This window comes from Ochotona princeps, chromosome 2, assembly GCF_030435755.1.
Source record: "Ochotona princeps isolate mOchPri1 chromosome 2, mOchPri1.hap1, whole genome shotgun sequence".
Taxonomy (NCBI): Eukaryota; Metazoa; Chordata; class Mammalia; order Lagomorpha; family Ochotonidae; genus Ochotona; species Ochotona princeps.
The window spans coordinates 36,405,615-36,430,959 of record NC_080833.1 but is presented as its reverse complement, the minus strand read 5'-3'; the positions used below and the strand labels follow the sequence as shown (position 1 = coordinate 36,430,959).

The 25,345-nt window shown below is 53.8% G+C and overlaps 3 protein-coding genes across 5 annotated transcripts; 2 read left to right on the top strand and 1 right to left on the bottom strand.

Annotated features, from left to right (window-relative positions):
• Window positions 1-3,336: 3,336 nt before the first annotated feature.
• On the top strand, window positions 3,337-12,379 carry POMGNT1 (protein O-linked mannose N-acetylglucosaminyltransferase 1 (beta 1,2-)). 2 transcript variants are annotated; one of them, XM_058680716.1, is made up of 22 exons: window positions 3,337-3,862; window positions 4,334-4,503; window positions 5,086-5,200; window positions 5,337-5,455; window positions 6,042-6,107; window positions 6,200-6,313; window positions 6,933-7,050; window positions 7,246-7,344; window positions 7,472-7,599; window positions 7,809-7,879; window positions 8,045-8,120; window positions 8,294-8,377; window positions 8,481-8,522; window positions 8,731-8,789; window positions 9,134-9,206; window positions 9,294-9,422; window positions 9,515-9,640; window positions 10,551-10,615; window positions 10,797-10,841; window positions 11,047-11,182; window positions 11,482-11,591; window positions 11,700-12,379. In XM_058680716.1, exons 2-22 carry the CDS (start codon window positions 4,384-4,386, stop codon window positions 11,785-11,787), a joined length of 1,983 nt encoding a protein of 660 aa, XP_058536699.1. In that variant the 5' UTR covers window positions 3,337-3,862; window positions 4,334-4,383; the 3' UTR covers window positions 11,788-12,379. The 2 variants fall into 2 exon arrangements, with proteins under 2 accessions (XP_058536699.1, XP_058536706.1); XM_058680723.1 differs by lacking the exons at window positions 3,337-3,862; window positions 4,334-4,503 and adding an exon at window positions 4,857-4,878.
• A 2,361-nt stretch (window positions 12,380-14,740) lies between these two features.
• TSPAN1 (tetraspanin 1) lies at window positions 14,741-19,496 on the bottom strand. 2 transcript variants are annotated; one of them, XM_058680708.1, is made up of 7 exons: window positions 19,286-19,496; window positions 18,813-18,877; window positions 16,284-16,490; window positions 15,809-16,102; window positions 15,572-15,727; window positions 15,385-15,468; window positions 14,741-15,203 (listed from the first exon to the last, which is right to left on the bottom strand). In XM_058680708.1, the coding sequence occupies exons 2-7, from the start codon at window positions 18,867-18,869 to the stop codon at window positions 15,156-15,158; spliced, it is 846 nt and encodes a 281-aa protein (XP_058536691.1). In that variant the 5' UTR covers window positions 18,870-18,877; window positions 19,286-19,496; the 3' UTR covers window positions 14,741-15,155. The 2 variants fall into 2 exon arrangements, with proteins under 2 accessions (XP_058536691.1, XP_058536687.1); XM_058680704.1 differs by having other exon boundaries at window positions 19,336-19,493.
• A 4,889-nt stretch (window positions 19,497-24,385) lies between these two features.
• On the top strand, window positions 24,386-25,097 carry P3R3URF (PIK3R3 upstream open reading frame). Its single transcript, XM_036494501.2, has 2 exons — window positions 24,386-24,668; window positions 24,958-25,097. Exons 1-2 carry the CDS (start codon window positions 24,437-24,439, stop codon window positions 24,999-25,001), a joined length of 276 nt encoding a protein of 91 aa, XP_036350394.2. The 5' UTR covers window positions 24,386-24,436; the 3' UTR covers window positions 25,002-25,097.
• The last annotated feature ends 248 nt before the right edge of the window (window positions 25,098-25,345 follow it).

Genomic DNA, 25,345 nt, shown 5'->3' with positions numbered 1-25,345 from the left:
CCTGCACCTGCATGGGAGACCTGAAAGAAGCTCCTGGCTTCTGGTTTTGGATTGGCTCAGCTCCAGCCATTGTGGCTATTTGTGGAGTGAGCCAGCAGATTAAGGATCTTTCTGTCTCTCCTACTCTCCATAAAATCTGATCTGGCTTTCTCATAAAAATAAATAAATCTTTTTAAAGTTCAAGAGGGATCTTCCATCTGTTGCTGCAAATGATTGTAATAGCTGGGGAAGGGCCAGGTTGAAGTCAGGAGCCTGGAACTCTATCTGGGTCTCCCATGTGGCTGGCAGAGGCCCAAGCACTTTGGCCATCTGGTGGTTTCCCAGGAGCATTTGCACGGAGCTAGGTCAGAATACAGCAGTGGGAACTCTAATGGCCACCCATATGGGATGCTAGTGTCATTGCAGGCGGCAGCCTAACCCTGTGTATCCTATGGTAGGCCCCTGAGAGAGCAAACATGCTTGAACTGGTGAGTCACTGGTGAGAAAAAGATGCCAAGGATGATCCTGCATCCGCATGGGAGGCCTGGAAGAAGTTCCTAGCTCCTGGCTTCGGATCTGTGCAGCACCAGCCATTGCGGTCACTTGGGGAGTGAATCATCGGACAGATCTTCCTCTGTGTTTCTCCTTCACTCTGTATATCTGACTTTGCAATAAAAATAAATAAATTAAAAAAAATATGCCAAGGATGACTCCCATCTGCTTGGCCTGATGCAATTCATTAAGGAAGACAACCATAAGACCTGGGAGTAGGGGATGACTCCAATAGCTGAGGTGTCACACTAGGGAGCCTGCAGGGTCTTCAGCAGGCTGACATGGAGCTCAAGGAGGAGGTCAGTGAAAATTCGGGCAAGTGGAGACACTAAGGTGGACTATGTCAGTCAGTGGATTCTGAAGAGATTTCATCTTACTTGTAATGGTGAGCTTGGTTACAATTCAGAACTGTTGAACTATCAATACCTCTTGAGCAGGACCCTTGCAGCATGCCCCACATCTGGGAACCTGGGATGGGTGGGAGGCTGGGTGTAGCTTCTCCCTTTATCTCTCCTCCTTCCATTAGATACAGGAAGGGAAAAAGAGAATGTGGAAACAGTGATCTTAGCCACTTTCCTGTAGCCCTTGACCCTTTGTGCCCTAACCAACTATGTAAAGATCATCAAAAAAACAAAAAACAAAAAACAACCAAAAAAACACATCAAAAGTGTGGAGGTGAGTTCTGGAATAGCCATGGAAACAAGATCCTGAAAGTAACTGAGTTCTTCCACAGAGAGGAAAGCTGAAAAGAGAAGAGGGCTGGCAAGGCAATTGTGGGGCCCAGTGCAGTGGCCTGTTGACTAGAGTCCTCGACTGGCATGTACCAGGATCCCCTGTGGATGCTGGTTCACATCCTGGCTGCTCCACTTCCCTCCAGGCTTCCTGCATCCCTTCAGGCTCCTTGTTTATGGCTTGGGAAAGCAGTCGAGGATGGCCCAAAGTCTTGGGACCCTGCACCACAAGGGAGACCCGGAAGAAGCTCCTGGCTCCTAGCTTCAGATCAGCTCAGTTCCTGCTATTGTGGTCACTTGGGGAGTGAACAGCAGATAGAAGATCTTTCCCTCTGTCTTTCCTTGTCCCTGTAAATTTGACTTTCCAATAAAAAGAAATCTTAAAAAAAAAAAAAGCAAATGTGAGGGCTGGGCTGTGGTGGAGCCAGTTAAACTACCACCTACTCTATTTTTTTTTTTTAGATTTATTTATTTTTACTGCAAAATCAGATATACAGAGAGGAGGAGAGACAGAGAGGAAGATCTTCCGTCCGATGATTCACTTTCCAAGTGACCATAACAGCTGGAGCTGAGCTGATCCGAAGTCAGAATCTTTTTCTGGATCTTCCACATGGGTTTAGGGTCCCAAGGATTTGGGCCATCCTCGACTGCTTTCCCAGGCCACAAGCAGGGAGTTGGATGAGAAACGGGACCGCCAGGATTAGAGCCAGTGCCTATATAGGATCCTGGTGCATGCAAAGTGAGGACTTTAGCAGCTAGGCTATTGCGCCAGGCCCTCACCTACTCTGTTTCCAATCCAGCTTCCTGTTGTGGAGGATACATGGAGTTCTTGAACCCTGCACCCATGTGGAAGACCGGTGGGAGGCTCCTGGCTCCTGCCTGGTCCAGCCCAAAGGCTTTTGGGGAGTGAACCAGAGGATAGAAGACCTCTCACTCAAGCTGTATCTCTACCTTCCAGATAAAATCTTTTTTTTTTTAATCAAAAAATATGAATGGGGGCCCGGCGGCGTGGCCTAGCGGCTGAAGTCCTTGCCTTGAACGCCCCGGGATCCCATATGGGTGCCGGTTCTAATCCCGGCAGCTCCACTTCCCATCCAGCTCCCTGCTTGTGGCCTGGGAAAGCAGTCGAGGACGGCCCAAAGCTTTGGGACCCTGCACCCGCGTGGCAGACCTGGAAGAGGTTCCAGGTTTCCGGCTTCGGATCGGCGTGTACCGGCCCGTTGCAGCTCACTTGGGAAGTGAAACATCGGATGGAAGATCTTCCTCTCTGTCTCTCCTCCTCTCTGTATATCCGGCTTTCCAATAACAATAAAATCTTTAAAAAAATATGAATATTAGTTTTTTTCTTGTCACTTCAATACCTACTAGGAGAAACCACCTAGTACCTCAATTCCTTTTTAAAAAAAAAATAATTATTTTTATTGGAAAGATAGATTTACAGAGAGAAGCAGAGATAGAGAAAGATCTTCTGTCTGTTGGTTCACTCCCCAAGTGTCCGCAATGGCAGGAGCTAAGCTGATGCAATGCCTGGAGCCTGGAGCTTCCTCCAGGTCTCCCACGTAGGTGCAGGGTCCCAAGGCTTTGGGCAATCCTGCACTGCTTTACCAGGCTACAAGCAGGGAGCTGGATGGGAAATGGAGCAACTGGGACATGAACAGGCGCCCATATGGGATCTCGCTGTGTGCAAGGTTAGGATTTAGCCACTGAACTGTTGTGCCAGGCTCAATACATCAATTCCTAAGGCAGGACCATGTCACCATTGTGTGGTGGGTTGCGCAGGGCAGGGATGGCAACAACTTCGTTGGTTTTCTGGCTTCTTTTGTCCCCCTTCAACTCTGGTCTTCAGTAAACAGTGAAGCGTCCCTTGTAACATGAACAGCCACTCCCAACAAGCATTTTCATCACCTAGGGATTGGTTAGCCAGGTACCCAAACCCTGCCCTCCTCCATATTGCGAGAGTTCTGTTCTAACTCAGCAATTCAGTAAAGTATGAAGTGACCGCCAGCCGGCCTAGTTTTGGAACGTCCGACCTCTTCACGGTACTGATATTAGCACTGCCTACCTTATGAACAGTGGGATTAAATGAGATCTATCGCAACAGTAAAATGCCCAGGACAATGGCAGAACCTCGTTTTAGCCTCCCTTCGCACTCCGGAGGCGGTGTGCCGGTGTTCCAGGGCTGGGATGACAGCCTGGCCCAGGAGGGTGATGAGGTGGGGACAGGCGCCCAGGAGTCCCTGACCCTGGCCTGCCGCCCACCGCTCCAAGGTGTTCTCGGGCCCCGGCTGGAGTCAGATCCGCCATGGGCGGAGCTGGAGAGCCGGCTGCTCCGGCCTCAGCACCCCGACCCTCCGACCCGCCGACCCTGCAGCACCGCGCCGCAGGGTCCGGTCCCCGGCCCGCACGCCGGCCGCCCCGGGCCGCCGCTGCCCTAAGCGCCGCCCTCCGCCCTCTCACCCCGCGGCGGCCGCGGCGGCGGAAGCGGGGGGGCGGGCCGGGGCGGGGCCGCGAGCGGCATGGAGGAGGCGGAGGCCGCGGCGCGCCGGGGCGAGCAGTGCGGGCCCGAGAGGGGCCCGAGTGGGGCCCTGGGCCCCTGAGCTGTGAGTGCCTCCTGGCCGGGGCGTGGGGGTGTCTGGGACGGGTGGCGAAGCCGAGGCAGGGCCCTTGAGCCCTCGGGTGGCCCCGAGTCCGAGTCTCGGTGGAGAAGCGGAGCCAGATGGGCTGGAGTGAGGATGGACCCCTTGCAATGGGCGGGGGAGGTCGCTGTGCTCGGCCTACTCCTGGATAGGAAAGGCATGGGACTTGGTCCTTGTAGGGGCTCTTGAACCTTTGGAGCTGATGATCGGGCCACGGCTCCCTAGCGGCCTGAGCTGCTCTCATAGTTTCCCCAGTCCCAGAGAATTGCCAGGTGCTCCAAGCTGTCTGAGGGTTTCCCTGCCAGGCTCAGAGAAGTTGAGCCACTTTCCCCAGGTCACACAGCATGCATGCAACTTGCCCTGCCCCCGGGGCAAAGGGGGGCATCCCCCCTCAGAGAGTGTCACATACACCTGTGTGACTTCTGGTCCCTTCAGATTGCTGAAGTCATGGGCTGGCCAGGGCAGTGGTGACCCCCTTCTCCGTCATGGATGACTGGAAGCCCAACCCACTGGTCAAGCCCTTTGGGGCTCGGAAGAAGCGGAGCTGGTACCTTACCTGGAAGTATAAACTGACAAACCAGCGGGCCCTGCGCAGGTTCTGTCAGGTATGGCTGGAGCTCCCTCCCGGCTTTCCTCCCCAACCCGAGCCCTGGCTGTCAGGACCTGTCTTGGCCCCAACCAGCTACAAAGGAGAGGCAGGGACACCTCTGTGTGTTGTGTCTCTACCAGGTAGTGATTTGGACCCAGAGTTCTGGAATTGGAACCCAAGAATACTCTTAGGTATCCGACAGCAGAACTATGAGGTGTGACTGGAAAGGTGTGGCCCCTTACACACACACACCTGTGCGGCTCTTAGGGCTAGGACCCACATCTTAGGCTCCCCAGCTTGGTTCTCTGGCCTGGGGACCCCTCTCTAGGCGCTAACTGTGGAGGGAACCAAGGAAATCAAGACCTCGGATGGAAAACCCCAGGACCTCTGGGTAGGGAGGGCCCTGATGGAGGGGGCAGTTCAGGGGAGGCTTCCTGGAGGAGGAGGCTGTGAAAGTGGGCTGTGGTCTGGGAAGTAGAGTTAGACCGACCAAGGCAGAGACAGGTGCTGGCTTCTTCCTGTGCCCTCAGTGGAGCAGGAAGGAGGTCTGGGATACTGTGGATGGCTCCACCTACTCACACCTGCCTCGTCCCCCCAGACAGGGGCTGTGCTCTTCCTCCTGGTGACTGTCATTGTCAACATCAAACTGATCCTGGACACTCGGCGAGCCATCAGCGAAGCCAATGAAGACCTAGAGCCAGAGCAAGACTACGGTGGGGCCAGACTGAGAGTGGGGGCAGTGGTGCTGACTGCAGGGTGGAAGGGTCTCAGGGCTCCAGGAGCAGGCAGCTCCCACAGGGTTTGGCTGCTGGGGAGACTGACCAGCTCTGTGTCCATCGCACCCCACAGATGAGAGTGCGGGCCGCCTGGAGTCCCCCCGGCGCCACGGCAGCAGCCCCCGGCGGGTCCTGGATGTGGAGGTATACTCCAGTCGCAGCAAAGTATATGTGGCTGTGGATGGCACCACGGTGAGAGGACCACGGCCTGGTTCAGCTCCTCCATTCTGCTTGGGGTTAGCTGAAGGGCCCACCACCTGGTATGAAGGGCTGCTCTGCCAGTTTCCAGCAGGCTGAGCTTAAAGTCCTCGGTTGTGTGCCTGTAGTCTGGGACCAGTGATTACCGAGAAGGGTGTGAGCTGGGATCACAGATGGGATGGTAGTCGGAGCAGGCGGTGATCTTTGGGACTGGTTTCTTCCATAGCCACTGCCTGCTCCCCGCTCTTGGGTCTCCTGCTGTGAAATGGGCACTGGGGATGGACCTGGAAGTTGTCAGGCCTGGTCCTCCTTTGCAGGGCAGTGTCTGATGTGGGGGAGTAGATGGGGCAGCAATAGCTCCAGGATGGGACAGAGACAGTGCAGAGCTCTGAGCCGTGGCAGTGAGCAAGGCAGGGGAGAGGAGGGCTGCACAAAGGTCTGATCTTTTCTGACAATGTAGTGCTGGGTGGCCAGAGGCAGGCTGGGAGGTTTCCTGCAGCTGCTCTTGTAAGCATCTGTAAGACAGAGACACCTGTGATGCCAGCCTCACTAGCCTGGCTTTGTGTCTGCCACTGGGTAGGTGCTGGAGGATGAGGCCCGGGAGCAAGGCAGGGGCATCCATGTCATCGTCCTCAACCAGGCCACGGTGAGGTTCTGGGCATGGGGGGAGAAGGGAACCCAGGGAACTGGAGCTAGGCTCTCCTGGGAACAGACTTGGTGAAGTGTGTCTCCCACCAGGGCCATGTGATGGCAAAGCGTGTGTTCGACACGTACTCGCCTCATGAGGACGAGGCCATGGTGTTGTTCCTCAACATGGTGGCACCCGGCCGAGTACTCATCTGCACCGTCAAGGTCAGTGGCTGGCCCTGGCCCGCTACCTTTCTACACACCCCTCTTGCCTCTCAGGTCCAACCCTGCTCCAGCCCTGAATTTTCCACCCCAAACATGGGCTGATGGGGAAAACCTGTGGAGGAAGGTGACTTGGGCTCCAGTCCCAAAGTTATCAGTTTTTTTTTAATTCAGCAAGTAATTATTGAGCACCTGCTGTGTACTGGGCACTGCTCTGGGCACAGCAGATACAATGAGAAGCAAGACCGAGTCTGGCTAGAACTTAGAGCTTATATCCCAGCAGCACAAGTCCGGCAAAAGAACAGCCAAGTAAATAAATGTGTGAGGGCAGGAAATTATAGTTGACATGAAGAACAAAATAAAGCAAGGGGAGCAGAGTGGTGCAGACAGGTTTGAAAGGGAAAGGAGAGGATCTGTGGACGGAGAGCTGGTGGAGTTGAGCAGCCAGCCGGATGACTTGAGCTTCTTTACATGAAACAGAGTAACCGTCATGGGTTGTTGCAATTGTTTCAAGAACTCATTGAAAGGTTTTCCATTGTGCTTGACACGTCGCTGGGGTTGCTGAGGTCTGGTCTCCCGGACCCCTTCAGGTTGAGCTGACTACCCTTCTCTGGTCCCCCAGGATGAGGGCTCCTTCCACCTCAAGGACACAGCCAAAGCTCTGCTGAGGAGCCTGGGTAGCCAGGCTGGCCCTGCTCTGGGCTGGAGAGACACTTGGGCCTTCGTGGGACGAAAAGGAGGTGCCGGCACCATGGGCTGCCCACTCCATGGGTTGTATGGAGGTTCCTGGGAAGAGCGGAAGGCCAGGACCTGGGGCAGAGGGTGGCCGACAAGAGCCAGGGACTGTGGGTAGGATGCCAGCAGGTGAGAGCTGGGGAGAAGCTGCAAACCTGGCATCTGGGCCTCCATGAGTCCTCATCCTTCTCCCTTGCCAGGTCCAGTTCTTGGGGAGAAGCACTCAAAGTCACCTGCCCTCTCCTCTTGGGGGGACCCAGTCCTGCTGAAGACAGACGTGCCACTGAGCTCGGCCGAAGGTGGGGTCAGTGGGGGCTGGGCCCTGGGGCAGTGGCACCTGCATCTTCTGTATGCAACTTGATCCTCCTGAGTGAGTACCTGGGGCTCTTCCAAACCACTCTGGCTTCATGCCCTTTCCTATCTCAGAAGCAGAGTGTCACTGGGCAGACACAGAGTTGAACCGCCGCCGCCGGCGCTTCTGCAGCAAAGTTGAAGGCTACGGGAGCGTGTGCAGCTGCAAGGACCCCACCCCCATCGAGTTCAGCCCCGACCCGGTGGGTGAGGCCTTGGACTCCATCCTAGCTCAGCAAGGGGCCTTAGGAGAGATCCAGGCAGGTGGGGAAGGGGCCGCTGGCCCTTTGGGTAGCCCAGAGAAGAGCTCTGCCTTACTCATTGCCCTAGAACCTTTTCCACCTTTTCCTCAGATGGGGCCCCCAGTTTGAAGGGGTGAGAAGACAAAAGCTAAAAGCTGTATCTCCCACAGCTCCCGGACAACAAGGTCCTCAACGTGCCGGTGGCTGTCATTGCAGGAAACCGACCCAATTACCTGTACAGGTAAGTCTAAGGGTGGGCTGCAGCCAGCACAGTATGGGAGGGTGCTCGTACGCAGGAGGAGCCCTTGTGGTAGGCAGGAAGGCCCATCAATCTGTGTGGGTGAGCGTGGGGGCAGCCCTGAGCTGGGGGCATGGAGAGGTCCTAACACCTCCCCGGGCTCCCTAGGATGCTGCGCTCCCTGCTGTCAGCCCAGGGAGTGTCCCCACAGATGATCACAGTGTTCATCGATGGCTACTATGAGGTGAGTGAGGCTGGGGGCCCGGGCTAAGCAGAGCATGGGGATTGCCGTCGCTGAGCAGCAGCGATTGCCCAAGGACCAGCCAAGCACACAGCTCAGCACAGGGCTGTGGTGGGCGGGGCCAAAGAGGTCTTGCTGGGTGATGAGTGACCATGCCCACCCTACCATATCCCCAGGAACCCATGGATGTGGTGGCATTGTTTGGCCTACGGGGCATCCAGCACACTCCCATCAGCATCAAGAACGCCCGTGTGTCTCAGGTACTGCCTGGGCAGAGGCGGAAGTGGCACCCACCCAGCCCCCACTCTCGCCCCTACTCTGCCCTGCCCCAAACTCACCTGCCTCTTCCCACTCCCCACCCAGCACTACAAGGCCAGCCTCACTGCCACTTTCAACCTGTTTCCGGTGAGTGCTCTGGGGGATGACTCTCAGTCTTGGGAAGGAAAGTGTGGTGGTCCTAAGTTCAGGGCCTGTTATCTAGGAAGTTCTTCCCCTCCTGGCCTCATCCTTCCAACCTGGAAAATGGGGGTGGTGTGACCTGTGAAGTGGCGTGGAGGCCATGAGAGGGTTGAGGGGCCCCCTCCTTGGGATCTGATATCCTCTCCCCATGCAGGAGGCCAAGTTTGCTGTAGTTCTGGAAGAGGACCTGGACATTGCTGTGGATTTTTTCAGGTGAAGGGCTAGGGGGTGGCCCTCCCACTGCAGCTCCTGTAACCTGCCTGCAGCTCCTGCCTGTAATCTGGCTTAGCCGGGTCTCTGTGGAAGAAGGCAGTAAAAGTGTCTTGGAAAAGTTTCTGGAGGAAATGAGCTCAGATGGGAGGGTTCGGGGGAGAAGGTTGAGTAGAGGTGAGGAGGTGAGCTGGCAGGTGTCCAGTAGGAGGCAGGAGGTTTGAATGGAGATGGGAGGGGTTCAAGGACAGGAGGTGTAACCCGTGACTCCCAGCTCTGCCCACCCGGCCCGTGTGTCTTGAGTTTGGACTTGCCTGGTGTGAACTCTTGGTCCCCGCCTTCCCCAGTTTCCTGAGCCAGTCCATCCACCTGCTGGAGGAGGATGAGAGCCTGTACTGCATCTCTGCCTGGAATGACCAGGTAGGCTGGGTGGCCAGGAGTTAGCAGGGGAGTTTGTAGCAGAGGCCCCAAGCCAATGTCTCCCACTCTGGGCCCTCTGGACCCCAGGGGTATGAACACACAGCTGAAGACCCGGCGCTCCTGTACCGCGTGGAGACCATGCCTGGCCTGGGCTGGGTGCTCCGGAAATCCTTGTACAAGGAGGAGCTGGAGCCCAAGTGGCCCACACCAGAGAAGGTACCCAGCAGGGTGGGGAGTGGGAAGGGATGCCTGCCTCTCCCCGGGCCTACTCCCAGTGTCTTCACCTTCGTGACCTTCCATGGCCTCAGCTCTGGGACTGGGACATGTGGATGCGGATGCCTGAGCAGCGCCGGGGCCGGGAATGTGTCATCCCCGATGTTTCCCGATCCTATCACTTTGGCATCGTTGGCCTCAACATGAATGGCTACTTCCACGTGAGTGGGAGGTGAGGGGTGGGGCCAGAGCCTGACACAGGTGCCCTGGAACAGTCCCAACTCTGCCTCCTGGCCAGGTCACCCTGGGGAAATTCCCATCCCATTTTTGCCTCAGTTTCCTTATCTGCAACATGAAGGTTGAAGTGCTACCCAGCTTCTTGGGAAGCTTATATGAGTGGATGTGTATGAGGCGCCTTGAACTGTGAGCATTCTATAAGGGTTAGCTGGCATTATTTTTATTACTGCTATTCTTAGCCCTAGACTGTGGGTGTGGAGAGGGTGTTCCTGGTACCAGTCCAAGCCTGCAGGCTCTGCCCTCTCTTGTCCTTGCAAGGGCTGGGCTTAGGCCTCAGCCTGGCGTGAGCAGAGAGAGTCCCAGGCTCCCACATTCCACCTGGCTTTGTCCAGAGGCCCTTTCCCGGTGATAGCAACGATGGAGCGGACTTGAGATTGCCCCAGCCCCAAAAGAATAGACAGCTCCTGTTGGAACCTCTTGGAAGCCAGAGCAAATGAAACAGCCCCATTCTGGTGGTGGGTGCGGGGGGTGAGGAGGGTGGAAGAGAGGGTGAAGCACTTCCCTCGGGTCGTCTCAGTTCATGTACCACGGCGCTTTGTGCGCCGGAACCCATTTCTAGCTCCTGTGGCTTAGAAAGTGCAGTGGGCCAAGAGAGAACCACTGGGAACAGCGATAGCTATGGGTCAGTGGCATGAGCCACCCATGTGGACACCAGCTCTCAGCCATGGTGCACGCTGGCACGAGCATAGCGAGGATGCCTCAGAGAGAAATGGGAAGGTGGGAGGAAATGATAGGGCCCCTTCCAGACCCAGTGCTGCCTCAGTGGGTGGGTGGGCCTGCCAGTGTGAGCTTGATGCTGTGAAGTCTTGATCCACACCCTCACACCCACTCTAGGAGGCCTACTTCAAGAAGCACAAGTTTAACACCGTTCCAGGTGTCCAGCTGAAGAACGTGGACAGGTGGGAGCTGGCAGCAGAGCGAAGAGGGGGGTTTCTGAAGGTCTAAGGAGCCACCCTGTCCAACTCTGGGCCTGTGTGTCTACCCCCATCCTGCCATTCCCAAGACCTTTTGATTTCCCAGTGCTAGCCCTGGGACCTGGGGGTTTGCCCTGTACCTGACCCGTGTCTCCCTCCCCTTCAGTCTCAAGAAGGAGGCTTATGAAGTGGAGATCCACAGGCTGCTCAGGTATGGCTTGGGGTGATTGGGCTGTGTAGCCAGGGTTGGCGAGTCAGGTTGAGGGGAGGTGAGGTCCTCTTGGCTCTGGAGTTCGTGAGATCAAAGTTGAGGGTCCTCTGGTTCAGAAATTAGATTGTCCACTTAGTGATCTCAGAGCCTACCAGCAAGCACCCAGGGAACGAACCCTTGAAGTTGGACTTGTCCTCGCTTGCAGTGAGGCTGAGGTTCTGGACCACAGCAAGAATCCGTGTGAAGATTCTTTCCTGCCTGACACGGAGGGTCACACCTATGTGGCCTTCATCCGAATGGAGAAGGACGATGACTTCACTACCTGGACCCAGCTTGCCAAGGTGCCACAACTCCATGCCCACCCCATGCTTCCCTATTCCCCCACATACTCGGCCCCCAGATAGGGGGCGCCTTTGTTCTGGAAACCTCAGCCTCAGAATCTTCTCTTTGTACCCACAGAATCCCTCTTGCAACCCCCCAATCTGTCCACATCTATATCCCAGAACCCTCTTGCAACACCCCCATGCACATCTGTATCCCAAAAGGCAACACCTTCTTTTGCAAATGAAAGCAGCTGCTGGGCTCTTAGCTCCTCACCCTGGCTCTCTAACCAGTGTCTCCCTCACCCTGCCCGACCCAGTGCCTCCATATCTGGGACCTAGATGTGCGTGGCAACCACCGGGGTCTGTGGAGATTGTTTCGCAAGAAGAACCACTTTCTGGTGGTGGGGGTCCCGGCCTCTCCCTACTCGTGAGTGACTCTTCTTTCCTGGGAAATGGTAGGGGAGGTGCCTCATGGGATTGGAGGGGGCTGACTAATGACCTCTTCCCTGTGTATAATTCTTATCTTTGTACCCAGAGTGAAGAAACCACCATCGGTCACCCCCATTTTCCTGGAGCCACCCCCAAAGGAGGAGGCAGCCCCAGGAGCCGCAGAACAAACATGAGACACACCCCTTGACTAGGACCCTACGGGGCTGGGTACTATGTACCCCCCAGGCAGGCTAGCCCTTCACCCCATCCTGTAGGATTTTATAGAGGCTGGTAGGGGCCAGGGCTGGTTTGTTTTTAACAAGAGACTTCACTACTAACCCCGAGGAGAGGGTTCTCCTGCTCCGACACCCATTGCTGAGTTGGAGGTCTATTTATTTGCTTCCTTGTTGGAGAAGGCCAGGAGAGTGCCTGGGAGGCTCTGGGATCCCGGACAGCTGCTCCTGCCCTTGGAGTGCCCTCTCCCCAGGCCTGGCTCAGAATCTAACCTATTTATTGACCGTCCTGCAGGCCCTGGAGATAGGCGGGACCTGGAGGGCTTTGATCCCTTCCTGGGCCGGTGCCCTACCCTGCAGGGTGGTGCTGGCTCTTACTCAGGAAACTGCTGGGTCCAACCCACGGACATGTGTGGCTGGGACCCACAGGCTGACATGGACTGATTCACTCAGAGACCCTCAGACACTGGACCAGGCCTCCTCTCAGCCTCCTCTTTGTCCAGATTTCCAAAGCTGGATAAAGGCGGTCATTGATTAAAAAAAGAGAAAACTTGAGCAGGCCTCGTGTCTTGTGGTTGTGTGTATGCACATGCATGTGACATGCGGTAAGGGAGGGAGAGTAGAGTGTAATCTCTGGACAGTGAGCTTTTCTTACTGTCCTTTCTGCAAGACTTGTCTTCCACTTGGGCTGGCCAGTTGGCCACCAGGGGATGCCCAAATACCAAGTATCTGGGTTTTCCCAGGCTCCTCCCTCCCAGAGAACCTGGTTTTAGTCCTGCCTTGCTGTGGCTGAGCCTGGAGCAGCCATGCCACACCCCTTCCCTTCTGTTTAGCCATCAGGCTGGTGCCTGTCTAGCCTGGGCACCTGTGCCCATAACTGCAGCTGGAGAAAACAAAGCAAACAAACAAAAAAAAAGATTGGGCTTGGATGCTGGGGAGGGAGTGGGTGAGAGGCAAGGCAGAAGTGGGTGGCAAGGAAGTAGATGAGACGGGAGCACATGGACATCACCCAGGAGCTATGGCTGTGACTAGTCAGGCTCTGGGTACAGAAAGCTCCCTATCTGGGCATTTTTCTGAAGAATGGGGCATTTTTTTCCCTAGCAGATTCTCACACAGGCAGCCACTCATTGGACAGGAGGGTCCCGGTTGTCCAGAGGCGGCTCACGTGCACAGTGACCCATGTCAGAGGGATCTATGGAAGTGGAGAAACCGAAGACCACTGCCTTTCTCAGTGTATGGGAGCCTTGGCTGGGGCACAGGGACTCCCGCTCTCCTAGCTGCTCCCTGCCCCTGCCACCTGTCCTGGTGCCCAATGCCCAGCTTTACAATGGCATAGGCGGGCTTGGCAGCGTGGCCTAGTGGCTAAGGTGCTCACCTTGATCCCATATGGCTGCTGGTTCTAATCCCGGCAGCTCCACTTCCTCTCTATCTCTCCTCCTCTCAGTATATCATCTGACTTTGAAATAAAAATAAAATAAATCTTAAAAAAAAAAAAAAAACAATGGCATAGGCAATGTTCAGTGTGCACATTCACCACCACCTGCCACCTTCAGTGTTTGCTAGTGCTGGGGAGAGTGTTCAAGGTGGCATTGGGCAGCCAGGTGCAGAGCAATTAGGCTATGAAGTGGAGACCCGCCCTGAGCAAACAAATATCCTGTAGCTTCCACACAGTTGCTTAGGGGAGTGTGGGGTACTGGCTGGTGGCAAAGGTTGGGATGGGCTAACTTCTGTGACTTGGGCTAGCACCCTGGTAGGCCTTAGAGACTGGCTCTTGGGCGGTGTGACTAGGTAGGTAGGTTGCTGTGGGACCTGGCAAGGGGGTGGTGGTTCTGAGCAGTCCTGGGAAAGCCCAAGAAGAAGGAAGGGGTTGGGTGGAGAGACAGGTGTTGGTTTGTCAGCCTGGGCTTTGCTTATTAACACACAGTGTGTCTTATTGCCATGGTTTCCTCCTGACTGCTATCACTCCTAGCTTGCAGAGACGTTTTGACCAGGAGCCCACCTTCTCCTTGTCTCCATCAGGACCCATAAAGCACTGGGGTTCCAAAGTCTGCCCTAAGGGCTATGGGCCTGGAGCCTGCTTGGCCTTTCTAAGCCCCCTAACCTTGGGTATGATTAGAATTGTTTAGGGAGGGAACATTTTGCCTAGAAGCTAAAATGCCTGTGGCTGGATTTGAGTCCTGGTTCCTGCTGCTTAGGCTCATTTCCTGTTAGGGTCAGTGGTGGGAAACCTGGAGTGGTTCCCCACTGTGGGCTTCAGCTCAGCCCAGCCCCATTCCAGTGCTTGCAGGTATTTGGGGAATGAACCATGGATGGGTGCTCTCTGTCACTCCCTCCCTCTCTCACACTCATACATGCATACATATATATATATATATATGCACTAGTGAGAGGTCAGGTCTGGAGGGGGTCAAGCAGGACAGTACCAGAGAGTCTACCTGAGAGCCCCACAGCAGAGATATTTGGGGGGCAGCTGAGTAGGCAGGCCGGCTCCTGGATGGGTACTCCTGGAGGGCTCCCTCAAGTCCAAGGAGAGATCTTTTGCTATTGCCCAGCTATTAATTCAGGCTACCACTCCCTGACTCAGGCACAAGCAAGTTATTTTCATAGCTTTCCAGTTCAGTGCCCTGTCCCAGGAGGGGGCGGTTTTCAGGCCAAAGTCCTCACATTGTGAGGAAGCAGCCTGGCCCAGCCCCAACTCCTTCAGTGCCCTTGTGGCTGTCCCTTCCAGGCACCCTCCCAGGCTTGGGACCTGAATGAAGACAAGAAATAAGCACCCACACTCCATGCTCTTCTGCTGTCTTTCTGGGGGTTGAGGGAGATCTCTGAGTGGCCAACTCCACAGAAGCTGAGGCTAGGACAAGGCACAGTTGGGCCACTGCCCCCAAGGAGGACAAAAGTGAAGAGTACAAAAGCGAAGGGTTTAGTGGGTTTATGAGTTCTGAAGAGTCTTCTCCACATCCGTCCCATAGCTCTGCTGATTGGCAAAATGCCCCAGCCACCAGGTGCCTTCCTTTCATCCCCCAGCACAGCACCAGGATCACCAAGAGCCCTCCTTGGCCAAAGGACGGGGAAGGGGAAGAACTGGCTGCCTTCGATGGCCTGGAACACCTAGGCCTAACCCCGCCTAGGGAGGGAAGAGTCAGGTTGAGCCTAGAAGGGATGGGCCTTATTTAGCTCCAAGCCCAAAGCAGCAAGGGCAGGCCCATTCCAGGCCAGGCCGAGTGGCTCCACAAGATTCTGTTTGCACCCTGATGACAGTCGCTTGGCAGGGTCAGGATGCCTCTTTTTGTGTTCTCCATGGCACAGCAGTGGCGGAAGTAGAGCAGGCTTTAGTTTATATTGGAGTACAGATACAGGGACACAATCATGGCAGCCAGCTGGTGGGGAAAGAGCACAGAGAAATGAGGGCATGTGACTGGGATCTGGCAGCATTGGTCCCCTGCCTCTCAACCATTCTACAAGAAGTGCTGCTGGAAGTTGGCCTACCCTAGAGAGACCTCAACTGTGGGTCTAGCAGTCCAGACCCGCTGGTGACACTGAGCCACCTCAGCCACTTACCTCCAGGGCTGCAATTCCGATTGCCACACCTCCCACAGCAACTGAATTGGTTTGGATCTCATCCAGAAGTTGTTTGAAGCAGCCCTTGAGGGAGAAGAGAGGGCATTTGCAGTTGGCAGCTGCCCTACCTCCCATCCCCACCTGCCACATAGGAGCTGTTCAAGTAGCTTCCCACAGCAGCCCACACCTGTACATCCAGTTTCTCTGCCTTCTCTTCAGTGCAAGGTGTGTCCACTGTGCCATTACTCTTGTTGAAGCAGCAGAATCGGGGATACACATTATATGTTTTAAAGTAGGGTGAGTTGCTGAAATCCGTGTAGTTGTTGAAGCCACAACACTTGAGCTGGAGACAAGGTTAAGAAAGGTCAGTAGGGCCTTGCTTCTTTCTGTCCACCCCCCAAAATGTTCCTTCAACCTGCCTTACCCCTTTCATGGTACTGTTCCACACTTGGGTGAAGTCCGACTTGGAGCCATAGTCTGCCTGGATGGCAGGCACTACCGCTGTTGACAGGAATTTGTCAGCCTGTGGGGAAAAGGGGGCAGGCCAGTGTTTAGGGACTGGTGCAGAAGGTGGCCTTCTGCAGGCCAGAGCCCACTTCCAGGGCCTTCCACTATCTTCCCTGGCCCCATCCCAGTGCCTCACCAAATTAGTGTATACCAAGACGACCACAGCAGCTGCAATCTCAGCAATGAAGATGACAAGCAGGATGATGAAGAACTGAGTGTACAACAGGAGTCTGAGTTTTAGGGACAGTTCCCCAGGACCTTCTTGCCCTTACCCATCCCCATCAACATTAGGTTGGGGGGGGGTCCGCCCTTTGGTGAGATCCCTGAAGGTTGGGTGTCCCCAGGGTGAGGAGCCCCTAGGTTGTGGGTCTGTGGAGCTGGATCTGACATACCATCATGAGAGCACACCTGCTCTCCTTATGAGCACCGTAGCAGCCCAGGAAACCAAGGACAAGCAGCACAGCGCCGGCTGCGATGAGGAAGTAGCCCACGTTGACCAACTGCGCGAAATCGTTCGACAGCGACCCGAAGATCTTCAGGAAGGACCCCCCGTCGACAGACACCCAGATGCCCACAGCTAGCAGGGTGGCACCACATATCTGGAGACAGAGTGTTTGGGGAAGCCTTGAAACAGGGTTAGCAAGTCACTTCTTCCCACAGAGCTGCGCCAGGAGGGTGGGAACTGAGACAACTTGCCCCTTAAGTGCCCGTGGAGTCTGAAAGCTCATCCGCTGGAATGAGTCAGCAATGTTGGAGCTGGGACCCTGCAGCCAGGCTCAGGCGGCACACCTCAGCCCAGATATAAGTGTGATCAGGGGTTGCTGCGGACCCGCAGCCGAGTTAGGGAGTCACAGAAGGCTCCTTTGGCTTCCTGGGCTATGTTTGCCTGGAACACCTCTTTCTGATAGGTGGAGACAGGGTGGTAGCAGCAGGCTCTACAGTCACCATAGTAACAGAGGCGGGGCTGAAGTTTACACCTTCAAGCTTCACCCACCCTGAGGTCCCATTTCCTTAACTACCCTGGGGGATTAGAAGCCAGGCAGCTCCTCATCTCGCCTCCTTGCCTCACAAGTGGGAGCTGAGGCACTAGAACGCGAGTACAGCCAGAACTACTCTCATCACAGTTTCTGCCTCGCCCCAGGTGCTAAGAGGCCAGGACTGAGGAGGTCCCTGCCCAGTTCCCATGGCTCTCAGAGCAGCACCTTGCTAACCCCAGGTTTTGCTGGATGGGTCAGCCTGATGGTGTCCTGTTCCCAGTTTGCAGCTCTGGAAACTGAGGCTGGAACGAGGAGTTAGGTGGCACGTCCTGACTGTATGCAGCGGTGAGGGTGAAGCTGAGGCTGAGGCGTATTTGCTCAAAGGAAAAAACGCTGGGCTTGTCGCCCACAGGGTCAGATTTCAAGGAGCCTAAAGCCTGCTCAGCTCCAACCTGGCCAAACCTGAACAACAGAGGACAGAAACCAAGCTGGATTTGCCTTTAACTCCCTCGGGCCACTTGCCCTGCTCTCCAAATCCCTGGAATCACATACAGGATTGAAAACCAGTTCCCAGCAGCCAAACAGAGCTCAAAGCACAGGTCACCTTAAAACCAGGTGCACCACCCTCAGCCCACTTTCTCCAAACCGATGCATACTTCATCTCTACTTTCTCCACCTCTCACCCCTCGAGCCACTCTCACGTGGCTCCTGGCTCTCGGTGACATCCCAGGCTGCGGGTAGGGGACATTTCACAGCTCCTGGCTCTCAGTGACATCCCAGGCTGCGGGTAGGGGACATTTCACAGGCCTTATCCTTCTCCTCCTCTCTGCTCTCACTCTCGTTTTCCCTTCCTTCTTGCTTTTCCTCTTCTGCCTCTTTCATGGTGACTATTTCTCTGCTTATCGCCGATGATGGTTATTTCCTAGAGTTCACTTTCCCTGAGCAAATGCATCTGTCCACTCCCTGGCTTTGTGGACCATCTGAAGAGGCCCAACTTTCCAACAACCCTGGCTGGGTTTGATATGAGCTGTGTCTCCAGGAGGCTCATATATCCCCTTCCTATCCCCTCATATTGTTCATGCCAGAAATCTGAATATTATCTCCAAGACCGCTTTCTGTTGTCCCTCAGCCACTGTCCCAGGGCTTTGGCTTGTCCACTTGGTCCACTTCTCCTTATCTCTGCCACCATCTCCAGGGGTTACGCCTCATTGCTCAGCTTCTCCAACATGCCCTATACAATCTGTTCCTGGTTTTCGGAACAGGATCAGGTTTCATTACCCTGGGGCATTTTTGCATGTTTTACAACTCCCCCACCCAGTGCAAATTCTTGGCTTCAGCTATTTCCTCCAGGAAGTAGGCTCCAACTAGGTGGAGTTCAAGTCCCTCCTCTGGGCTCCCTTCACATCTGAGCTAAATCTGGACATTCAGTCAGATTGTCTTGTCCTTTGCCTGGCTGACTGGCAGAGAAAGGGGTTGCTCATCTGCTACCCTAGCATCCCCATGTCTTAGCCCAGGAATGTTTGTTGAGCAAATAAACGCTGCTTGAAGCAGACCCCTTGCTCCGATGGGATGTGGGCCTTCTCAGATGCCCCTCCCACAGAAGCCGCTGGATTTCCTGCCCTCAGGGAACCTAGGCAAGTTCTGGGCCTTCTCTGGCCAAAGGGAGACTCGCCTGTGCAAAAGGGAGACTCACTGTTAGCAGCCCCTGTCCTGCCCTAAGCCTGAGCTGACACTCACTGGTGGTGGGGGGGGGAGGGGGTGGTGCCCAGAGCTCTTCTACCCACCTTCCTTACACTTGCAGCCTTGAGTGGCAGCCTGCTGCTCCAGGCACTAGGATTTGGCATTGGGGTGCACTTTGCATCTCACTCTAAAGAAGGAAGCTTGTAGGGTTCTGTCCCATCTCCCAGGCTCTGCTCCCATTGTGAGCAGCTCCTGTGTACTTACAAAGATGAGCAAGTTGAAGATGATCATGATGGTTTTAATGAAGCTGAAGCACTTCATGGTGGCTCCTGTGAAGCAGACAGCATGTGAGGCAGGGCCCTGCCATCACTGTTCTCCCCCTCGCTTCTTTGGGACTAGCCTTAGCTTCTTGTACCCGGCACACCCCGATTCTGGCATCCTGGACCCACATCCCACAAGACCCTGCTGCATCCTACATCTGGACTCTGACACCCTGGGGTGGTCCCTAGTTGCCATCGCAACATCCCTACTCCTCTCCACTACCTAAACCCTCTACCAATACCTAATACCCAGAGGTCTCAGCAACCCAGGTGCTTCCACCTCCCCCCTCCCCAAAGCCCAAGTTACACTGCTAGTCACTCTGGGCCCTTTCCCGGCACCTGTGTATCTGGGGGGGGTCCATCCTCCAAATTCTTCCAGGACTCCCCACCACCACCACCTTTCCAGTTCCCCAAAACCTGTTTCCAGGTGGGGCTCCCTTCAGAGGATCCTTTATCCTATGCAGCACCTGTTCTGGGCTTTCAGCAGTGAATTTTGAGAGACGATCTGCAGAGGCTTCAGTAAGACCCGCACAGCTGGCTCCAGGGGCTGCCCCTGAGTGGCAGGTAGAGGTCCTGGCTGCTCTCACACACCACTGCTCACCGGCGAGTGGGGCAGGTGCTTTAAAGGCCGCCTTCTGCCTGCTGCCCGCCCAATGGCCCCACCCGTGGCAGGTCAGCCTTTCCTTACCCCTGCTGCCCCCTGCTGCCTGGAGATTGAGCCCCACAACCGCAACAGCCTCCGGCCATACTGGCAACACCTGCTGCACCTGCCAAGGTAACGCCCCTACTAATTTTATGAAGTCTGAGGACTGGAGAAGTGTCCCCAGGACTTCCGTGTGCTGCCCTCAGGTGCACACTAGCTTCCTTCCCCGCATCTGCATACTGGCGCACCTGCCGTGTTACCATGGCTGTCCAGGAAGCACCATGTGTTCCCACAGTGCACACACAGATGCATACATGCACACCTGCTAGTGCTCATGAATCCACATGGGCACACACATGCACACACACACACATACACACACGATTTGAAGGAAATCATTGAGTTCTGATAGCTTCTCTTAGTGGAAGATGTTCTGGTCCCCTTCTTTCCCATGAACATCAAACTCCCCATTGTTTTCCTCACCATGTTTCCTCTCCTCTCCTCTTGCTTTTTCTCTTTATCCTCTCTGCAGTCTTTCCTGAGCTCCCTGTGAATACCCCTTTGTTTCCAACCACCAGGTGGCATCATGGTCGCACAAAGGGGTCACTACCTTTACAGGACTGCTGGGGCCGGTTTCCACTCCACCACTTGAGGCAAACGGATGCTGGAAAGTGTCAGATTTCAAGTCACTCTGGTCACGTGCTTGAATCCTGGCTCTGTCCTTAGCCATCTGTAAAGCAGAATGGTTATGGGGCTGCTTTGGGGTGCAAGAGGATGAGGACAGGTAGAGGCCAGAGAAGAGAGCATCTCAGCCAGAGGATGGGAGATGAAAGAAGTGAATTCTTTAAAACAGAATAGTTACGGTGTGTTATCAGAGGAATGAGCATTTAAAAAGAAATAAGATATTGCTTTTTAGGGTCCTGTGCAGCAGCCTAGTGGCTAAAGTTCTCGCCTTGCATGTGCTGGGATCCCATATAGATGCCAGTATGTGACCCAGCGGCTGCACTTCCCATCCAGCTCCCTGCTTGTGTCTTGGGAAAGAAGTTGAGGATGGCCTGCGCCAGAGATCCAGAAGAAGCTCCTGGCTGCTTCCTCCGGATCAGCTCAGCTCTGGCCATTGCGGCCACTTGGGGAGTGAATCAACAGACGGAAGATTTTCCTCTCTGTCTCTCCTCCTCTCTGTAAATCTGTCTTTCCAATAAAAATAAAATAAAACCTTTTTTTAAAAAAGAGGGAATATCTTTTTTTAAAGATGATGATGATAATGATTGGAAAGTCATATTCACAGAAAAAGAGAGACAGAGAGGAAAATCTTCCGTCTGTTGATTCACTCCCCAAGTGGCCGCAATGGCCAGAGCTGAGCCAATCCAAAGTCAGGAGCCAGGAGCTTCTTCTGGGTCTCCCACATGAGTGTAGGGTTCCAAAGCTTTGGGTTGTCCTCGAATGCTTTCCTTGGCAGACCACAAGCAGGGAGCTATATGGGAAGTGGAGCAGCCAGGACATGAACCAGCACCCATATGGGATCCCAGTGCATGCAAGGCAAGGATTTAGCCATTGAGCCATCATGCCAGGCCCAACTATCTTCCTCCAAGGTTTTCCCACTGATATCAATTTTGAAAAAAATGTTTAAAATATATATATATATGTATATTTTAAAGATTTATTCATTTTATTACAGCCAGATATACACAGAGGAGGAGAGACAGAGAGGAAGATCTTCCATCCGATGATTCACTCCCCAAGTGAGCCGCAACAGGCCCGTGCGCGCCAATCCAAAGCCGGGAACCTGGAACCTCCTCCAGGTCTCCCATACAGGTGCAGAGTCCCAGTGCTTTGGGCCGTCCTTGACTGCTTTCCCAGGCCACAAGCAGGGAGCTGGATGGGAAGTGGAGCTGCTGGGATTAGAACCAGCGCCCATATGGGATCCCGGGGCGTTCAAGGCGAGGACTTTAGCCGCTAGGCCATGCCGCCGGGCCCTTAAAAATATTTTTAATTTAATATTTTTAATTTATTTAATAAAAATAAAAATAAAAATATTTTTAATATTTTTTGTTGGAAGGACAGATAAGATTTATAGAGAGTAGGAGACCCAGAGGAAAAGATCTTCCATCTGCTGGTTCACTCCCCAAATAGCTGCAACATCCAGAGCTCAGTTAGTCTGAAACCGGGAACCAGGAATACATCCTGGGTCGCTCACAAAGGGACTGGTTTCCCAAGGCTTTGGGCCATCCTTTACTGCTTTCCCAGGCCACAAGCAGGGAACTGGGTCAGAAGTGGAGCACCCAGACATGAACTGGTGCCCATAACGATTCCTGGTGCTTGCAAGGTAAGGGTTTAGCCATTGAACTATTGTGCCAGGCCCCTGGGTTTCTTTCTTCTAAAGATTTATTTATTTATTTACTTATTTATTTATTTATTTGAAAATCAGAGGAGGATCTTCCATCTGCTGGTTCATTCTACAAGTGGCCAGAACAATCAGTTTTGCTCTGTGGGTGGCCAAGGCTCAAGTATTTGGATCATCATCTACTGCATTTTCTGCATTAGCAAGAAGCAGGATTGGAAATGAAGCAGCTGGGACTAGAACCAGCATTCATATAAGATACCTGCTTAACAGGTGAGAACATTTTCCTACTAAGCCACAAGGTCAGTCTCAACCAACTGGATTTTTAAATTTGTTTTGTTTGTGAGGAGGCTGAAGAAGCCTGAGAGAATTAATAATATTAGACTACAATTATATTTCAAATCATGTTGAATATGTATATTATTTTTTTTCCTCTTTCACAACAATTCTGACAGGTACATTTCTTTTATTCCATTTCAAACATGCGGAACTGGAGGCACAGAAAGGTTAAGTATTCACTGTAATCACACAGCATCTTAAGTGTTCAAGTCAGGATTGAATGCTAGTCAGTCTGGTACCAGAGACCAGGTCTTAACCACTAAGCACACTGTCACTACTATATAAGGAAGCAGGTGGGGCTGGCTCCCTAACAAGGAGCTAAGGAGGCTTTGGTCTGGGGCTTGAGGGTGAGGAGGGGCAGGCAGGTTTATGGGTATGGTGGCTAAAGGTGGATGGGTACAAGGTCATAATCTTTCTAAGACCAGAGTGACAGTTGAGATTAAAATGTGTATGTGGAGAGGGTGAGGCCAGCGAGGGTGGTACCAAGGGCCTTATAACATCCTTACTGACTCCTGCAAGAGCAGATAGACCATCAGAACCAAGATTAAGATTGGAGGGGGTACAAGAGGGAAAAAGAGAGGGGGCTGAGGTGTGGATGTGAAGTAGCAAGTCCAAAATCTCACCGCTCAGTGTCCTACCACGCAAAGCTCTCTCTTCCCTCCTACCAGAGAGGAGACAAAGCCAGGATTCCCACCTTTTGGTTTTCTCTCTTATTTCAGGAAGAATTGGGACCCAGGTCACAGTCATCTATGTCCCTAGTGCCCAGCACACGTGAAATTGTTAACATTTCCTGAATGAAGGAATGAACAAGTGCAGAATAGCAAGAGTTGAAAGCTCTGGGCTTTGGGCCTTGGTCATCATGGATTTGAACCCCTGCCTGGCTCTGATTGTCTGACTCCACCTTATGGAGCCTCCCTTTACAGTTTCCAGTGGATTCCTTATTTGCATTCACCTGAATAACACCCACATGCATGTTGATGGCAGTTTTCAGTCATTCATCCACAGGGGTGAAAAAGTTGACTCCCCCTCACCCCTTGCACCAACATACACCACACAGTTCCACACACAACAGCACTTCCTGCCTTTCTGTTCAAGCTTTCTTAGGGTAAACTACTGTTCTCTTGCCAGACTATGTGCCACATTCTGTCACACATTGGGTGGTCTTTTTTGGTGATTTTGCTGTCTTAAATGGCTTCCCGGTTATGATTCTGACTCATCATCTGGTGTCTGTCCACACCCCAGGGCTGTGACGTACTTGACAAAGGAAACACGTGTGTCACATAAATTTTATTCAGGCACTAGTTAAGTGCTATTGGGGATGAGTTCAGTCTCAGAGACTTAACAATATGATGCCTCTGCACACATAAAACCAGGGTGTGTATGGATCGGGTAACCAAGAGTGGTGACTGAATTGCCACAGGAACCTAACTATATTTGTTAATTGTTTTTTTTTTCTCACTAAGAGTAGTGGCTCTGTGTTTGTTCATTTGGTGCTTATGATGGCCTTAGAGAACATAATCACTGGGGATGATGAAACTTGGCTGTGTAGAAATGGGGATATTAGGGGTTTTCCCAGCAGGTCGATTGTGAGATTGGGTGTGATAAGGTGTACAAAGTGTTCAGCAGTAGCCAGCACAAAGTCAGTGCTCAGTAAACACTGTTACTATTGTTACTGTGGATGAGTAAGAAAGCGAGGAGCTAGGGTGTTAGCACTGTTGCTCAACAGCCCACTCCTCCACCCTATGGCGTTAGTATCTCATATGGGAGCCAGTTCATGCCCTGGATGCTCCGCTTCTAATCCATTTTCCTACTTATGGCCTGGGAAAGCAGCAGAAAATGGCTCAAGTCCCTGGGACCGTGTACCTACATGGGAGAGCTGGAAGAAGCTCCTGGCTTTAGATCAACTCAGTTTTGGCTGTTGCAACCATTTAGGAAGTAGACTGACAGATGGAAGATCTTTCCCTCTCTATCTCTTTGTAAATCTGATTTCCAAATAAATAAATAAATCTTTAAAGAAAGTGAGGGCTGATTTCCACCCACCCCCCTCAGAGATGATATTGTCCTGGCCCTGATGGGCAGGACTGTGGGAGAGGCAGACCTACTGAGGGGAGGGAGGGGTGGACAGTCAGATGATGCTGCTACAAACAGCATCATCCTCTGGAAGACGCCCTATGTCATAGAGGCTCCAGTTGCCCTGGGCAGTGGCACCCACCTCTCAGACACCTCTCAGAAGCTCCCTGCACCCATGGGGCCTTCTCAGCTGGCACGGGCCCCCAGGCCCCGGGGCCTGAGTTTCCCTTACCGCAGGCCAGGCATGGGCTGGCCCCGGCCCCGGTTTCCCAGGATGTTCAAGTGTAGCCGGAGAAGGTACCGACAGAAATTTCAAAGCTCGGCTGCCACCGGTCTCAACCCTGTGTCCACAAATGTCAGCACCACACACACTGCCACCACCAGCGTGTGGATCCTCCCACCACAAGGTTAGCCAGAGCTGCAGGGGGAGGGCCCCATGAGCCTGGAGTGGAGAGGGTGGGGGGCAGGAGGGTGAGAAGCAGGGCCACAGACATTTTTCTCTACCTGATCCTTGTCAGGCACTCTAAGGGACAGACTGCAAAATGCCACCCCCAAAAGGTATGGCAGGGTACTGAAAATGCCAGGTGCTCTGGGCCACAGGGAGGCTGGGTGGCTGCAGGTTGAGAGGTGGGGAGGCAGGGCCCGTGGAGGGGCAGCTGCCAGCCTCACACCCCGTCCTCCCCTTCCTCTCCTCAGTTCTCAGGTACTTCTGTCAACCGGGGGGCTTTCTGATCCTCTAGAAATGCCCAGAAGCTGACCCAGAAGTTTGGCTTTCTCTGGACCTGTCTTCGAGGGGCTGTGAGGGTGGTGAACCCCAAATACAATCATTCTGCTCAGAGTGCCTTCCTCCCTCCTGTGAGATGTTTGCTGCTGGATGGGCTGAGAAGGCGACACGGCTGGAGCTGGATGCTGGTGTGTGTGGAGGGGGCGGGGAGTGGCGGGGGCAAGCTCCAGGGACAGCGATAACATGGCACAAGGATAGGGCAAGGGCAATAGCACACAAACATACACACACAGACTCCTGTCTTTGGCCTCAGCTCTTGATCTTCCTGGGAGGTAAGGGCCTCTCAACTTTGCCCTGCCA